The sequence below is a fragment of the Cottoperca gobio genome, chromosome 9, assembly GCF_900634415.1.
Source record: "Cottoperca gobio chromosome 9, fCotGob3.1, whole genome shotgun sequence".
Lineage (NCBI taxonomy): Eukaryota > Metazoa > Chordata > Actinopteri > Perciformes > Bovichtidae > Cottoperca > Cottoperca gobio.
The window spans coordinates 1,220,287-1,238,989 of record NC_041363.1 but is presented as its reverse complement, the minus strand read 5'-3'; the positions used below and the strand labels follow the sequence as shown (position 1 = coordinate 1,238,989).

The 18,703-nt window shown below is 41.8% G+C and overlaps 1 protein-coding gene across 1 annotated transcript in view; it reads right to left on the bottom strand.

The window, feature by feature from the left end:
* Window positions 1–18,703, bottom strand: part of tacr1a (tachykinin receptor 1a) — a 45,970-nt gene that overhangs the window by 11,096 nt on the left and 16,171 nt on the right. The window contains exon 2 of the mRNA XM_029440643.1: window positions 11,034–11,228. Coding sequence (XP_029296503.1) covers window positions 11,034–11,228 — 195 coding nt within the window. The remainder of the gene's footprint in view (window positions 1–11,033; window positions 11,229–18,703) is intronic.

Sequence of the window (18,703 nt, the reverse complement as noted above, 5' to 3'; positions counted from 1 at the left end):
GTGGTATATAATACTTTATGTAGTATATAATACTATATGTGGTATATAATACTATATGTGGTATATGTGGTATATAATACTATATGTGGTATATGTGGTATATAATACTATATGTGGTATATAATACTATATGTGGTATATAATACTTTATGTAGTATATAATACTATATGTGGTATATAATACTTTATGTGGTATATAATACTATATGTGGTATATAATACTATATGTGGTATATAATACTTTATGTAGTATATAATACTATATGTGGTATATAATACTATATGTGGTATATGTGGTATATAATACTATATGTGGTATATAATACTATATGTGGTATATAATACTTTATGTAGTATATAATACTATATGTGGTATATAATACTTTATGTGGTATATAATACTATATGTGGTATATAATACTTTATGTAGTATATAATACTATATGTGGTATATAATACTATATGTGGTATATAATACTTTATGTAGTATATAATACTATATGTGGTATATAATACTTTATGTAGTATATAATACTATATGTGGTATATAATACTATATGTGGTATATAATACTTTATGTGGTATATAACACTATATGTGGTATATAATACTATATGTGGTATATAATACTATATGTGGTATATAATACTAAATGTGGTATATAATACTATATGTGGTATATAACACTATATGTGGTATATAATACTTTATGTGGTATATAACACTATATGTGGTATATAATACTTTATGTGGTATATAACACTATATGTGGTATATAATACTTTATGTGGTATATAACACTATATGTGGTATATAATACTTTATGTGGTATATAACACTATATGTGGTATATAATACTAAATGTGGTATATAATACTATATGTGGTATATAATACTAAATGTGGTATATAATACTATATGTGGTATATAACACTATATGTGGTATATAATACTTTATGTGGTATATAATACTATATGTGGTATATAATACTATATGTGGTATATAATACTATATGTGGTATATAATACTATATGTGGTATATAATACTTTATGTGGTATATAACACTATATGTGGTATATAATACTATATGTGGTATATAATACTAAATGTGGTATATAATACTATATGTGGTATATAATACTAAATGTGGTATATAATACTATATGTGGTATATAACACTATATGTGGTATATAATACTATATGTGGTATATAACACTATATGTGGTATATATGGCTACACTGGTCCCCAACGCGGACTCATAAAAACGCAAATTCTCTTCATACAATTGAAGTTTCTTCATTTACACGAAGCACCTGTCGATGAAGCGTTACCTTGTAAGAGCAGAGGGACTTCCTGACGGAGCCCGTCTCCCTGCAGGCCTCCCTCAGCTCCCAGAGATGGATCACGCTTTGGGGGAAACAAGCTGCACTATGTCACCGTGTTGTCACACAAGCTGAATCAATAAAACCTTCCTTCAGCACACGCTGACTAATTATACACAGTAAGTTCAATCTCTGCTGCTGCCTCTTCTATCCCCAGTGGACTAACATATGTGTGTGTGTGTGTGTGTGTGTGTCAGAGTGGATGAGCTCATGATATGACCTCTTCTACAATCTATGAGCATCACAGTGTGGGTGAGGAGAAGGAAATGTGTGTTTACATGCATAATTACTGTGTGTCTGCTTATTTAAATATGTGGGTGTTTGTATCAATCAGTATGCATTATTCATTAATAAATGTGTGTGTTGGGAGGAAGGGCAGCTGCTCTTTTGACTTTGCTTGTCAGCGGAGGCAAAAGAGTTCAGGAAGTAACAGGACGCCTCGCTCCTCGCTCCTCGCTGCCACTAATCTCAAGCTCATGAAGCCCAATTTAGTGGCGCGGAGCCCAGAGGACAAGGTGTGCTCAGGCTGCGTGTCTGAGTGCGTGTCTAACAACGTCTTCAAAGTCTTCAGCGTCACACATCAATCTTTTCTGTGAGCTTCTTGTATTTATTTTCCTATGAGAAGCCAATTCTCTGCAGGTTCACTGTTAAGAATAGAAGGTTCATTCAGAGTGAAGGTCAAAGGTTAGGGTGGAGGGCATTAGGGTTAAAGTCCTTTTATGAAAAACCCAATTGAAGCAGATGCCACACATAAAGAAGGGACCTGTAGCATCCTGGTGCTAAAGCTACACAACTCCTTTCTTGTATAAAGGATCACTCGCTGGTTTGTGGACAAGTCATTTTGGCCGTCGCCATCTTGTTTATTTTGTAGCCAGAAGTGACCATATTTGGACAAGAGGGCGGAGCTAGGCTCTGTACCGTTAGCATAACAGCAGTCACCAGCTAATGCTAGCATTAACTCGCTAGCTTTGGTCAGCAAGGTGCATCTGTAATTCATGTTATTAATTGGGAAAACATACTTCATGTATTTATTATTTCTTTTCATTTCCATGTGTTATTGGGGGGGGGGGGGGTGGTTTGTGTGTTGGTGTAAAACATTCACAAACAGTGTCATCTACTAACACTCCCATGAGACCTTATTTACTCATTCCCACTGACTGGGAAGGCAGCAGACAGGCGATCTGACAGGGTGATGTGCCGAGGCGGCGCCCGGAGAGAAAGACATGTGGTATCTGACCCGGGGTCAGCCTTAATCAGATGTGTCATCTTCAGCAGCTGAGCCGAACGCTTTCTCACTCAGCTCCTGTGTCACAATTACAGTTTCATTACAAAAGTAATAAGTGCATCTGGCACCCCATAATGAACAGGGAGATTGCACTGCTCATAACAAACTGTATCTCCATGAGAAACGTGGCAGCAGAGCACGCTGGCAGCAGAGCAGCGTAAACACTGCGGCTGATGAGCTGAGAGGTCGCCATCAGCAGAGCTGTGATCAGTCTGAGTGCCTGCATCTGTGCATCATTGCGTGGGTGTTTTTTTTACTGTGTTTGCTGAACTATTTTCGTTTGCGCATTTGTGGAACTGTACCTGTTTGTGCCTCCGTGTGTGTGTCGGCCAGCTATGCCGCTGGGATTCCAAAAAGACAAACGGACGTTTCTGAGGTGGTGCAGAGCGAATAAATCACTTCTTCAGGACTCTGTCTAGTACAGCAAGGGTTCAATGTGTGCACGGGGAAGATTAACGCCAGCATTTGCACAACAATACATCTCCTTTTCTTCTCTTTGATCGTAGAGGGGAGATGAAATTGGTGCGCTTTGCCAAAATTATAGCTTCTGCTATTTCCTCTGCACAAGCAATGCATAAGTACAGAGCGCTAAAGTGGCTCACATAATGAGAAGGCACCGGCATGATGTGAAAAGCCTTTGGATCTATTTTAGCAACCCAAAGAAAGATGATATCTGGAGGAGAGGTGATGAGTCAACCCTGAACAGCCAGCCAGGCTCACACAGCGCCGCTAATCCTTCTTTAACCTGCTGCAGAGATTATAATGTTGTCCGCCAAACCTCTATATCACTCAAAAGGTTTACAACGCTGTGCAAAGGGTGTCTGTAACAACAAAATGTCATTCATATGTAATAATCTGCTGCATTTGGTAATAAACAGCTTCAAATTTTGCAATAGATTATTACATATAGCAGTGGCAATTAGAAAATACAGGCATTTAGTAATGCAGTACCAAAATGTCTTCATCAGTACATGAGACCTAAGACCTTCAGACCACATTATATGTCGTATTACAAGGACAATAATCTAAAGTCTTGAGATCTGGTATCTAACAGCACAACTTTTATTACACGTTTTAGATCGCATGAAAAATCCCCTTTTAGCAAAAGTCAAAGTCAGGACTTTAAAAGAGTGAATCACAGAAATACAGTTTCTGCTGCATGGAGGAGAAATAACCACATTGTTGTAACACATAGTGCTAAACTGAGGGAGACCTGAGATAATACATATTAGAAGAAGAAACAGGAACACGCTTGGTATGCCTGGGTGTAAAGCCCTGTCCGTTATAGTTTAGAAATTTGCATTCCCTGCAGCGCTCTGGCTCAGCTCTCTGAATCTGTCGCCATTTAAGGACTAACAATATAAAATCAGGTCTGTATTCGGCTGCGTGAGGGGACGCTTGGGCAGGCGCTTTCATTTACACAATCAAGGCAGGATTGCAAAGTGGGCCGGCTGGCTTTTAGTGAAGTTGGAATCAATAGCACAGGTAAACCCGGGGCCAATCCTGCAACAGACCTCAATCTGTGTTGTTTGGTGAAGTCCTGCAGCGGGCCAGGTGTGCATGTAGGTCTCTGCTCACATTAGGCTTCTCACGTACTTCAGAGTGTTAAACAGAGACACGGTGTTAATGAGATGATATATCGTCACCTGAGGGTGAACAAGGTCTATCTGCACTTTGACCAGTTTTGAGAAGCGCATTTGAAAGTTCAGCAGTTCATAACGTGGACACTATAAAACCAACTCCAACCCATGTTGACACATCACATGCTGCACACTAGGTAGTGAAGTTAACACTGTTTGGACCAATTCAGTGCATTATGGGTAGAAACTAAACTCATTGTGCAGATAGACCTTTGTGGTTCAATTGTTGGAACACCAGAGTCCCAAGTCTATCTGACATTCCCCCCCCCGAAGATTTAACCTCAACTGTATTTTATGCAACTTAGCTTCATTTTAAGCTCTAAAGATGTTTACACAAGTTCCACGTGGCAGGAAACTTAAAAGTGAAAATTATATTTTCTTATACATTTTTAATGTTTAAGACTTTTTTTCTTTGAAACGACTGATGATCTTAAGTTGAACTACTGATGATCTTAACTTGAACTACTAATGATCTTAACTTGAACTACTGATGATCTTAACTTGAACAACTAATGATCTTAAGTTGAACTAATAATGATCTTAAATTGAACTACTGATGATCTTAACTTGAACTACTGATGATCTTAACTTGAATGACTACTGATGATCTTAACTTGAATGACTACTGATGATCTTAACTTGAACTACTAATGATCTTAAGTTGAACTAATAATGATCTTAAATTGAACTACTAATGATCTTAACTTGAACTACTAATGATCTTAACTTGAACTACTGATGATCTTAACTTGAACTACTAATGATCTTAACTTGAACTACTAATGATCTTAACTTGAACTACTGATGATCTTAACTTGAACTACTAATGATCTTAACTTGAACTACTAATGATCTTAAGTTGAACTAATAATGATCTTAAATTGAACTACTAATGATCTTAACTTGAACTACTGATGATCTTAACTTGAACAACTAATGATCTTAAATTGAACTACTGATGATCTTAGCTTGAACTACTGATGATCTTAACTTGAATGACTACTGATGATCTTAACTTGAATGACTACTGATGATCTTAACTTGAACTACTAATGATCTTAACTTGAACTACTGATGATCTTAACTTGAACTACTAATGATCTTAACTTGAACTACTAATGATCTTAAGTTGAACTAATAATGATCTTAAATTGAACTACTAATGATCTTAACTTGAACTACTGATGATCTTAACTTGAACTACTGATGATCTTAACTTGAATGACTACTGATGATCTTAACTTGAACTACTGATGATCTTAAGTTGAACTACTGATGATCTTAACTTGAACTACTGATGATCTTAACTTGAATGACTACTGATGATCTTAACTTGAACTACTGATGATCTTAACTTGAACTACTAATGATCTTAACTTGAACTATTAATGATCTTAACTTGAACTATTAATGATCTTAACTTGAACGACTAATGATCTTAACTTGAACTACTGATGATCTTAACTTGAACTACTAATGATCTTAACTTGAACTATTAATGATCTTAACTTGAACTACTGACGATCTTAACTTGAACTACTAATGATCTTAACTTGAACTACTAATGATTTTAACTTGAACTACTAATGATCTTAACTTGAACTATTAATGATCTTAACTTGAACTACTAATGATCTTAACTTGAACTACTAATGATCTTAACTTGAACTATTAATGATCTTAACTTGTACTACTAATGATCTTAACTTGAATGACTAATGATCTTAACTTGAACTACTAATGATCTTAACTTGAACTACAAATGATCTTAACTTGAACTACTGATGATCTTAACTTGAACTATTAATGATCTTAACTTGAAACTACTAATGATCTTAACTTGAATGACTAATGATCTTAACTTGAACTACTAATGATCTTAACTTGAACTACAAATGATCTTAACTTGAACTACTGATGATCTTAACTTGAACTATTAATGATCTTAACTTGAACTACTGATGATCTTAACTTGAACTACTGATGATCTTAACTTGAACTATTAATGATCTTAACTTGAACTACTAATGATCTTAACTTGAATGACAAATGATCTTAACTTGAACTACTAATGATCTTAACTTGAACTATTAATGATCTTAACTTGAACTACTAATGATCTTAACTTGAATGACTAATGATCTTAACTTGAACTACTAATGATCTTAACTTGAACTACAAATGATCTTAACTTGAACTACTGATGATCTTAACTTGAACTATTAATGATCTTAACTTGAACTACTAATGATCTTAACTTGAACTATTAACGATCTTAACTTGTACTACTAATGATCTTAACTTGAACTATTAATGATCTTAACTTGAACTACTAATGATCTTAACTTGAACTACTAATGATCTTAACTTGAACTACTAATGATCTTAACTTGAACTACTGATGATCTTAACTTGAATGACTAATGATCTTAACTTGAACTACTAATGATCTTAACTTGAACTACAAATGATCTTAACTTGAACTACTAATGATCTTAACTTGAACTACTAATGATCTTAACTTGAATAACTAATGATCTTAACTTGAACTACTAATGATCTTAACTTGAACTACAAATGATCTTAACTTGAACTACTGATGATCTTAACTTGAACTACTAATGATCTTAACTTGAACCACTGATGATCTTAACTTGAACTACTGATGATCTTAACTTGAACTACTGATGCTCTTAACTTGAACTACTGATGATCTTAACTTGAACAACTAATGATCTTAACTTGAACTACTGATGATCTTAACTTGAACGACTCATGATCTTAACTTGAACAACTAATGATCTTAACTTGAACTATTAATGCTCTTAACTTGAACTACTGATGATCTTAACTTGAACTACTAATGATCTTAACTTGAACTACTAATGATCTTAACTTGAACTACTGATGATCTTAACTTGAACGACTCATGATCTTAACTTGAACTACTAATGATTTTAACTTGAACTACTAATGATCTTAACTTGAACTACTAATGATCTTAAATTGAACTACTAATGATCTTAACTTGAACTACTGATGATCTTAACTTGAACTACTGATGATCTTAACTTGAATGACTACTGATGATCTTAACTTGAACTACTGATGATCTTAAGTTGAACTACTGATGATCTTAACTTGAACTACTGATGATCTTAACTTGAATGACTACTGATGATCTTAACTTGAACTACTGATGATCTTAACTTGAACTACTAATGATCTTAACTTGAACTATTAATGATCTTAACTTGAACGACTAATGATCTTAACTTGAACTACTGATGATCTTAACTTGAACTACTAATGATCTTAACTTGAACTATTAATGATCTTAACTTGAACTACTGACGATCTTAACTTGAACTACTAATGATCTTAACTTGAACTACTAATGATTTTAACTTGAACTACTAATGATCTTAACTTGAACTATTAATGATCTTAACTTGAACTACTAATGATCTTAACTTGAACTACTAATGATCTTAACTTGAACTATTAATGATCTTAACTTGTACTACTAATGATCTTAACTTGAACTATTAATGATCTTAACTTGAACTACTAATGATCTTAACTTGAATGACTAATGATCTTAACTTGAACTACTAATGATCTTAACTTGAACTACAAATGATCTTAACTTGAACTACTGATGATCTTAACTTGAACTATTAATGATCTTAACTTGAACTACTAATGATCTTAACTTGAACTATTAACGATCTTAACTTGTACTACTAATGATCTTAACTTGAACTATTAATGATCTTAACTTGAACTATTAATGATCTTAACTTGAACTACTAATGATCTTAACTTGAACTACTGATGATCTTAACTTGAATGACTAATGATCTTAACTTGAACTACTAATGATCTTAACTTGAACTACAAATGATCTTAACTTGAACTACTTACTAATGATCTTAACTTGAACTACTAATGATCTTAACTTGAATAACTAATGATCTTAACTTGAACTACTAATGATCTTAACTTGAACTACAAATGATCTTAACTTGAACTACTGATGATCTTAACTTGAACTACTAATGATCTTAACTTGAACCACTGATGATCTTAACTTGAACTACTGATGATCTTAACTTGAACTACTGATGCTCTTAACTTGAACTACTGATGATCTTAACTTGAACAACTAATGATCTTAACTTGAACTACTAATGATCTTAACTTGAACTACTGATGATCTTAACTTGAACGACTCATGATCTTAACTTGAACAACTAATGATCTTAACTTGAACTATTAATGCTCTTAACTTGAACTACTGATGATCTTAACTTGAACTACTAATGATCTTAACTTGAACTACTAATGATCTTAACTTGAACTACTGATGATCTTAACTTGAACGACTCATGATCTTAACTTGAACTACTAATGATTTTAACTTGAACTACTGATGATCTTAACTTGAACTACTAATGATCTTAACTTGAACTATTAATGATCTTAACTTGAACTACTAATGATCTTAACTTGAACTATTAATGATCTTAACTTGAACTACTAATGATCTTAACTTGAACTACTAATGATCTTAACTTGAACTACTAATGATCTTAACTTGTACTACTAATGATCTTAACTTGAACTACTAATGATCTTAACTTCAACGACTAATGATCTTAACTTGAACTATTAATGATCTTAACTTGTACTACTAATGATCTTAACTTGAACTACTAATGATCTTAACTTGAACTACTAATGATCTTAACTTGAACTACTAATGATTTTAACTTGAACTACTAATGATCTTAACTTGAACTATTAATGAGCTTCACTTGAACTACTAATGATCTTAACTTGAACTACTGATGATCTTAACTTGAACGACTAATGATCTTAACTTGAACTACTAATGATCTTAACTTGAACTACTGATGATCTTAACTTGAACGACTAATGATCTTAACTTGAACTACTGATGATCTTAACTTGAACTACTAATGATCTTAACTTGAACTATTAATGAGCTTCACTTGAACTACTAATGATCTTAACTTGAACTACTAATGATCTTAACTTGAACTACTGATGATCTTAACTTAAACTACTGATGATCTTAACTTGAACGACTAATGATCTTAACTTGAACTACTAATGATCTTAACTTGAACTACTAATGATTTTAACTTGAACTACTGATGATCTTAACTTGAACTACTAATGATCTTAACTTGAACTACTAATGATCTTAACTTGAACTACTAATGATCTTAACTTGAACTACTAATGATTTTAACTTGAACTATTAATGATCTTAACTTGAACTATTAATGATATTAACTTGAACTACTAATGATCTTAACTTGAACTACTAATGATCTTAACTTGAACTACTGATGATCTTATCTCGAACTACTAATGATCTTAACTTGAACTACTGATGATCTTATCTCGAACTACTAATGATCTTAACTTGAACTACTAATGATCTTAACTTGAACTACTGATGATCTTATCTCGAACTACTAATGATCTTAACTTCAACTATTAATGATCTTAACTTGAACTACTAATGATCTTAAAAATGAAATATAAAACAGTTGGCAGCAAAACGTTCTGAATAAGTTCTTCCTGTGCTTGTAATGATCACGTGATTAATTTCCCGCCCTGCTATTGGTTGTCAGCAGATAGACCTTTGTGATACTAACATGATGCTTGAACATGTGGAGATAGACCTTTGTAGATCTCACTGACTCAGCAAATATTTACAACATCTGCATAAGTGAGTGATGCAGATAGACCCTGTTCACTTTAAAGCTGTTTGAGACATAGACCTCACATGTGTCCAATGTGTCAGATAGACCTCGTTAACCCTCAGTTGACGATGTGTGTGAAAAGCAGAATCATAGTTCTCAGCTTTGACCTGAAGAGCGCTGAGGATATGGTGTGTCCATTACTATAACCAAAACATTGTACTGTAGCCTCCAATTCAAGCGTTTCTTATTGAAAAGTCCTCTTGAACCTGCAGATACTTTCATCTTTTCATTCCTTAAAATTGCTTTTATAAACTGATTTTAAAAAACCTTTTCTATGTTCCTATTTTAAGATTGACTGATTTAATTTAAGCAGTGAGTTTGAACCTGCAGGAGGGACAAGTAGGTTTATGTTGTAATTAGTTTGTTCCTATCAAAGACCATTTGGGAAATAAGTGTTTGTAGTGAGTTAGGAGTAAGTGCTTCTTCTGTGGTGTGATTCTCTTTTGAGTTCCAAACTAAAAAAATTAATCAAATTATTCTCAGTTGTTTATTGTTGTCCTGGTTTTATGTCTAGAAATGTTTTGCACCTGCTAAACGTTCTTGTAAAGCATTTCTTCTTCTTCTTCTTCTTCTTCTTCTTCTTCTTCTTCTTCTTCTTCTTCTTCTTCTTCTTCTTCTTCTTCTTAATAGTTGCAGTAGTAAATTGAAAATGAATGATGGAGTGAAGCTTCATTCAAACCTAATTGCTCTTTCTTCCCTGTTGAACTTGATTCATGTTCCTTTCAGCAGAGGGAGAACACAAACCCCGATGATGTGCCATCACTTTATTCACCACAAAGTACAAAAAGCTTTCCGGCTTTTCCGCTGCGCTCACTTATTTACACCTCATACAAACAACATCCTCCCACATTTGCTTTCAATTCAACAGTAATTAACAGCGCTTGTTGACTATTTGAAAAGCTGTTCCTCAGAGAGACTCACATCTTTTTGAAGTCGCACACGGTGTACTCGGGCCAGTCGATGTAGCACACCACGCGGTCCAGCAGCTGGTCTGTGTTGGAGTAGTAATACTGAGGGAAGGCAAGGAGCAGAGCCAGCACCCAGATCACCGCCACCACCACCTTGGTCTCCGTGGATGACATGCGCTGCTGCAGAGGGTGGATGATGGCCATGTACCTGCAGGGGGAGAAGATACGGTGATGCTGAGTAACTGAGCAAGTAGTGTCAGGGGCCTGAAGTGTCAGGGGCCCCCTGGCCTTCACCTCAAAGAGACATGTACCAACTACAAAGACATGCAAAACAATCACAAAGAGACACAAAGCAACTACAATAAGGACCGCCCGTGCCTGGGCCATGACCCCCAGACCCGAGTAGAAGTCAGACATTAATCTGCACGTCCTCAGTTTGTGTGATCACATGTTAACTGTCGGATAAATAAGCATTTAGCTGAAGTGATGCTAACGAAGTGTTCAGAAACATGCTTCAATATCCATCTAAGTTCTCCACGTCAAGCAGATGAAGTAATGAATAGTTTGACATTTTTGGAAATACGCTCGTTCACATGAATATGAAGCGACAGCCAGCAGAGGGTTAGCTTAGCTTAGCTTAGCTTAGCTTAGACTGGAGACAGGGCAACAGCGAGCCTCGCAAATCATAAATAGTCAATTTTACGCTCTTGTTTTTGTATCAACAAAGGAGAACATGTTAGATGTTGAGCTTCAGAGATGCAGGTCGAGAGATCCAGGCTCTCTGTTCCTGGTCCTTACTTTATGCTAAGCTAATCTACGTGGCTACTTGCGGTAGCGTTGTATTTATTGTACAGATGTGAAGTAGTTCTTACTACTGTACTTACTCTCAGCTACAACATATTTCACAAAATGTTGAGCCATATTTTATAAGGTATTAAAAACACGAGACACCCTCGCTTCAGGTGCGGCCGCTTTAAATGCCCTCGCTAAAGCATGTCGGGTGACACAGCGTGGTGGAGGACGAGAGGAGGGAAGAGAGGAGGAAGAGAGGAGGAAGAGAAGGGGGACGAGAGTAGGACGAGTGGAGGACGAGAGGAAGAAGAGGAGGAAGAAAGGAGGACAGGAGAGGAGACGAGAGGAAGGAGCGTATGAATCGAGGAGAGTGGAGGAAGAGAGGAGGACGAGAGGAGGAAGAGAGGAGGACGAGAGAAGGATGAGAGGAGGAGAGTCTGACGCAGGAGTCGAGAGGAGGAAGAGAGGAGGAAGAGAGGAGGACGAGAGGAGGAAGAGAGGAGGAAGAGAGGACGAGTGGAGGAAGAGAGGAGGACGAGAGACTAGTGGATTAAGAGAGGACGACGAGGATTAAGATAGATGAGACTAGATAATTAGCGAGTTAGGCATAGAGGAGAAGATAGGACGAGTTTTGAAATAGTGAGGAAACTAGATGAGGAAGAGAGGCTGAAGAATGAGGACGAGAGAAGATGAGAGGATGAATCTCTGATTCCTCTATTAGGACTAGGAGGAGGAAGAGATTAGGAAGAGAGGAGACTAATGAGGACTTAGGAGGAAGAGAGGAGGAATGAGAGTATTACGCTAGGAGAAGAGAGGAGTAGAGAGGACGAGTGGAGGAAGAGGTATGACGAGATTAGGACTATAGGAGGAATAGAAGAGTAAGAGAGGATGACGAGATTATTACGATATTACAATAGATTACGAGAATAAGGATGAGAGGAGATAGAGGAGGAAGAGAGAGGAAGGAGTAGGACGAGAGGAGGACAAAGGAGGAAGAGAGTAGGCGAGAGAGGACGAGGAAGGAAGAGAGGAGGAAGAGAGGACGAGGGAGGACGAGAGGAGGAATAGAGAGGGACGATTGGAGTAAGAGAGTAGGAAGAGAGTTACGAGAGGAGTACTAGAGGATTAAGATAGGGACGATATAAGGCCTAGATGAACCTAGAGAAGTCCTAGAGTGAGGACGAGAGGAGGAAGAGAGGAGGAAGAGTCTAGGAAGAGAGGAGGACAGAGGATACGAGATAGAAGAGAGGAGGACGAGAGTAGGAAGAGAGAAGAGACGAGAGAATGACGATAGGAGGACGAGGATTATATAGGAGGAAGTCTATAAGATAGGAGGACGAGAGGAGGAAGAGAGTATGACGAGAGAAGGACGAGATGAGGACTCTAGGAGAAGAGAGGATGACGTAGAGGAGGAAGAGAAGAGGAAGAGAGGAGGACGAGAGGAAGGAAGAGAGGAGGACGAGAGGAGGACGAGAGGAGGAGAGAGAGGAGGAGAGGAGGAAGAGAGGAGGAAGAGAGGAGGAAGAGAGGAGGACGAGAGGAGGAAGAGAGGAGGACGAGAGGAGGACGAGAGGAGGAAGAGAGGAGGAAGAGAGGAGGACGAGAGGAGGAAGAGAGGAGGACGAGAGGAGGATGAGAGGAGGACGAGAGGAGGAAGAGAGGAGGACGAGAGGAGGAAGAGAGGAGGAAGAGAGGAGGAAGAGAGGAGGAAGAGAGGAGGAAGAGAGGAGGAAGAGAGGAGGAAGAGAGGAGGACGAGAGGAGGAAGAGAGGAGGACGAGAGGAGGAAGAGAGGACGAGAGGAGGACGAGAGGAGGAAGAGAAGAGGAAGAGAGGAGGACGAGAGGAGGACGAGAGGAGGAAGAGAGGAGGAAGAGAGGAGGACGAGAGGAGGAAGAGTTTTAGCAGATGGAGGATTCATTGCAGATCACAAGTCAGTATTTACATCCTTTATGTATTCAAAGTGTGAATAATGCTCTCACACACACACACACACACACACACACACACACACACACACACACACACACACACACACACTACAAACAACAAAGTAAGTTTCAACATTTAAACTGGTGCAAAATCTATTTTCTGGATTTCTTTTTGACGGGGATGAGATCATAAACTCTACGCTGTGAAGTAGAATTCAAATGATTCCCTCGGCGTTTGAGTAATCATCTCACATGGTCGTAATCAGAGAGATGACTGAGAGCATGAATAACTTAAAACGACCTTGTACATCCTCGACGCTGAGCCGTATCAGGAATTTTGGTTTGAAACACTTGAGCTGGTAGAATCCATTTCCTCAGTGAAAGAACAATACTTCAGAGAAATGATAACACCGCGTAGACGTACATTCATCAGAGATTTGTTTTGTCACGTTCATTTCAATCCTTAAACACTGGTTGTTTATCTAAATGACTCTCTAACCCTGAAACTGTATCCAGTGATTTAAAATCATTCCTGAGGGAGACATATTATATTTACATCCCTCATGTATTAAACCCCTGCACTTACATATTGTTATGCTGGACTGTGTGCGGTCTGGAAGCATGCACTACACATTGTATATATATATGTATATTAATGTCTCTGCATTAACATCACTGCTGTTATATTTGTTGGCTCCCTTTAAGAGAAGTTCTCCAGTTAAGAGCCTTCCTGAGCCCAAGAGGTCTAATTAAAGGCTTAGTCCCACTAATAACCCAAATTAATCTGCTAAATGGACATTCTCCCTCTAATTATATCAGAGACAAGAGGAGGTCTTTGAAATCAAGCGCTCCCAGCGCTCTGTGGAAAGTGTGCGATCACAGCCTCGGCTTCACTTTGGCTCTGCTTCAAACAGCGCTGCAGCCATGTGGCTTCTCTTCACGCAGGTGAGTCACAGTCGTGGTTTGATGTCAGAATCAAACACACACCTGCAGAGGACAGAGCTCTGCTCGCTTCGCAGCTCACACCATCACCACCCCTGCAGGCACGCACTGTGCTCAGATTGAACACATTCTGGACAACAGTGAAGGTTTAGTCATTTCAAAGCAACCGTGGATGGAATGAACCGCATTTGACCGACTCGGCCTTGCGACGCAGGTCGAGAGGCGTCCGTTTCAATGTGCGAACAACCTCGGATCCTTCTCTCAGCACATAATATCTGTATATATTATAGATTTCCAAACTTTTTTCCCACCTGACCTGAGTCTAATTTGGACCTCAGTCAGGGAATATCATGGGATTTAAAGAAATACAGAGAGAATATTTTACATCTTACTTTGCACATTCGTGGCATTAGATGGAGTTCTGCCAAAAAAGAGTGGAAACAAAAAACTATATAAAATGAAAGTCGGAGAGCGCAGACCTCCACTAATGATGCATTCAGGGGCTCCTGAAATGTGTGTTCATGAGCTTCAAGTGGTAATGTGGAAACAACATGGACGCTACAAAGAAGACGTGTTTTATTGGTCAGACTAAAAGGTGCGTTCAGGTGAATTATCCCAGGAACGCATTCTTCCTGATCATTCTGCCTCCACATGAATGCAGCACAGATCTTGCGGAGTTAATGAAAGTGAAACATCATTTGTGTGTCAGGCCCGAGACTTGAATCTGCTCCAGACTGTAATGGGTTCTTCCATGCTTCGCCCTTGGAAGAACAAAGAGAGCCGATAACATAACGTACTTGTTGGAGGTAATAATGGAAAGTCGTGAAGATAACAACGAATCCCTCGAGGGGAACAGTGGCAACCAAATTCAAAAAGTCAATCTGCAAAGGGTTATCTTTGTGACTGCACATTCGAACACTTTGTTTGATGAACTTTTCTGCCAGCAGACGGAGAATAATCTGAACCGTAGCTCCTCCACCATAATTGAATACGAGCAGCACTATTCACATTAAACAAGTCTCTGCATTGTGAAGTCCCAACAACCAGCTACAGCTCAGAGCTTTATATTTATGGATGTGTCTGCAGAGAGCCCCCCCCCCCACCTGTGTTCTCCTGCCTTTCATTCCACATCTCAAAAAGCTCAACCTTTACACTTTGCACTCCGTCTGTGGGCAACATCTGATGCCTCTCTATGGGATACTTTCTCACCAGGTGGCGGGCAGCATGGGCGGCCAGTGCTAGATTGTATACGTGACATACGCCTCCAAATATCCACAAATAGCCGCTACGCAGCCGTGGCATTACGGCAGCTCGATATAAACACCATGAGGCTGCGACGTCTGAAGAAGCGGAAGAGATGAAGGAAGCGGCTGAAGTGACACATGAAAGTGGGGATTTGTTTTGTCCTTTTTGATCTCCAAACTGTAATTTGATCATGAATTTGTTTCCTTTGGATTATTGGCCTCTCAGGAGGTTGTTGTTGTTTTGCAGAAGGTTACGTTAAACTCCGATCAGAGATATGCTGGGTGAAGGTAGCAGAGCGTGTGTGTGTGTGTGTGTTTGTGTGTGTGCATATTTGTGTGTCCATTATTGTCTACATGCATGACACCTTCAGCCACCTCCGTCTCATCAATAACCAGCAGACACTGAGCAAAACCATTATCCACACCACAGCATCCCCTCTTCCCTGGTTGAGTGTGTGTGTGTGTGTGTGTGTGTGTGTGTGTGTGTGTGTGTGTGTGTGTGTGGTGTGTGTGTGTGTGTGGTGTGTGTGTGTGTGTGTGTGTGTGTGTGTGTGTGTGTGTGTGTGTGTGTGTGTGTGTGTGTGTGTGTGTGTGTGTGTGTGTGTGTGTGTGTGTGTTGTGTGTGTGTGTGTGTGTGTGTGTGTATGTGTGTGTGTGCGTGTGTGTGTGTGTGTGTGCGTGCTGTTGTGTGTGTGTGTGTGTGTGTGTTGTGTGTTGTGTGTGTGTGTGTGTGCTGTGTGTGTGTGGTGTTGTGTATGTTGTGTTGTATGTGTGTGGTGTGTGTGTGTGTGGTGCGTGGTGTGTGTGTTGTGTGTGTGTGCGTGTGTGCTGAGCAGTGTGGTGTCCACTGGAGTAGAAGATGAGCTTGCTTGTTGAGGTTACCACCCCAATCTAGAAAATCCGATTCTCTCAGGAGTCAGAAAAAGCTTCTGCAAAGTGACACAAACAGAAAAACACAGAAAGGGTTTCCTTCAAAACATAATATATAATAGGAGGAGAAGAAGGAGGAGAAGAAAGGAGGAGGAGACGTAGTGATAAGGATGAGAACTTATTTTTAATACCCGCTGAGCCGGCTACTCGGAGAAGATAAGGAGCCGGGGTGCTCGCAGGTGGTCGACGTCGCCGATAAGAGGCAGAAGGAGCGGCCTGCGGCTGAGACGGTGGAGCCGGCGCATGCTCCGCGCAGCCGCCCCCCGGCTCCTTTCTCCCCTCCCCCTTCTCCTCCTCCTCCTCCGCCGTCGCCTTCGCAGCCTGCGCCTGCCGTGAGGTCCTCCTTAGCCTCCTCCTTCGACTCTTCTCCGTCGCCGACGCCGGAGCAGCCGCCCCGGCGTGCGCCGGCTCCTCCTCCTCTCCCCTCCGGCTGCGCCTGTTTCTCCGAGCTTCTCCTTCTCCCCCCTTCTCCCCTTCTCTCCGCTCCTTCTGCCGTCTCCGACTCCTTCATTCTCTCACGCTCCGTCGCCTCCGCCTCGCCTGCCTCCTCCTGCGGCGCCGTCGCTGCTGCCTGCCCCGCCTCCTCGTCCCTCCTCCGCTCAGGCGTCTGCTCCTGTGGCTCCGTCGCTCTCTCCTCCTCATTTGCGTCCCGTCTTGCTTTCCTTTGCTCCCTTCGCCGGCGCCGCCTCCTCCGTCTCGCCGTCTCCTCCACCCCATTCCCTCCTGCCCCTCCGGCTACCGTCTCCGCCTGCGCCTCGCCTGCGGATACGCCGCTCCGCCTTCGCCTCCTTCTCCGTCCCCCGCCGTCTCCTCGCCTCCTTCTTCTCTTCGCAATCCTCCGTCGCCGCCTGACCGTGCGGAGCCGGGGTCGCCGGCGGCTCCTGCTGCGCCTTCGCCCCCGCCTGATCCGTCGGGCCCGCCGCAGGCTCCCGCGCCCGCAGCGGCTCCTTCGCCGGCGCCGTCCCCGGCGTGGCTCCGCCCGGCGGCGCCCTTGTCTCCTCCGCCTTGCGCCTCCTCCTGCTGCTCCGCCGCCTTGCCGCAGGGGAGGCGCCCGTGGCGCCGTGCTCCGGCGCCGCCGCCTCCGCCGTCGCGCCGGCGCGGCGCCGGTGGCGCCTGCGCCGCTCCGCCGCCGCCCTGCGCTCCGGCGCCGCCCCCCGGCGCACCTCCGCCGCCGCCGGCGCCTTCCCGCCTGCGCCGTCGCCTCCGCCGTCCCGCCCGCCGCCGGCGCCGCGCCGCCGTCGCCGTAGCCCCCGCAGGGCTCCCCGCCGCAGGCGGGCGCGCGCGCGCCGCCGCCTTCGCGGCTCCTCCTCCGTCTGGACGCCGCCCGGCGCCGCCGCCTTGCGCCGCCGCCGCCGGCGGCGCCGGCCTCCGCCGGCGACTCCGCCGTCTTCTCCCCCGGCGGCGCCCGCCTGCGGCTCCGCCTTCTCCGCCGCCTTCATCGCTGGCTGTCTCCGCGGCGCCGGCCCGCCGCCTGCGCGCCGTGGCAGCCGGCGGCCCGCGCCCAGCCGCCGCCGCCGCAGCCGCCGGCGGCTGCACGGGCGGCCCCCTGCGGCGCCGCCGTCGCCGCCGGCGCCGCCCGCCGCCTCCGTCCCCGCCTCCGCGCCCCGCCGCCTGCTCCGGGGAGAAGGAGCGCCCGGCGACCCCCGACCGCTTCGCCGCTCCGCCTAGGCGGCGACTGAGAATGCGAACTCCGCCGGCGAACCGACGGAGCAGCCGACGCCGGAGGAGCAGGAGACCGACGACGCAAGAAGGAGCCGCCTCCTGCGCTCCGGTCTCCCGGCGCCGCCTGCGGCGGAGAAGGACGCTTCCTGCGCCCCAGCCGCGCCGACGCCGCAGAAGGCAGGA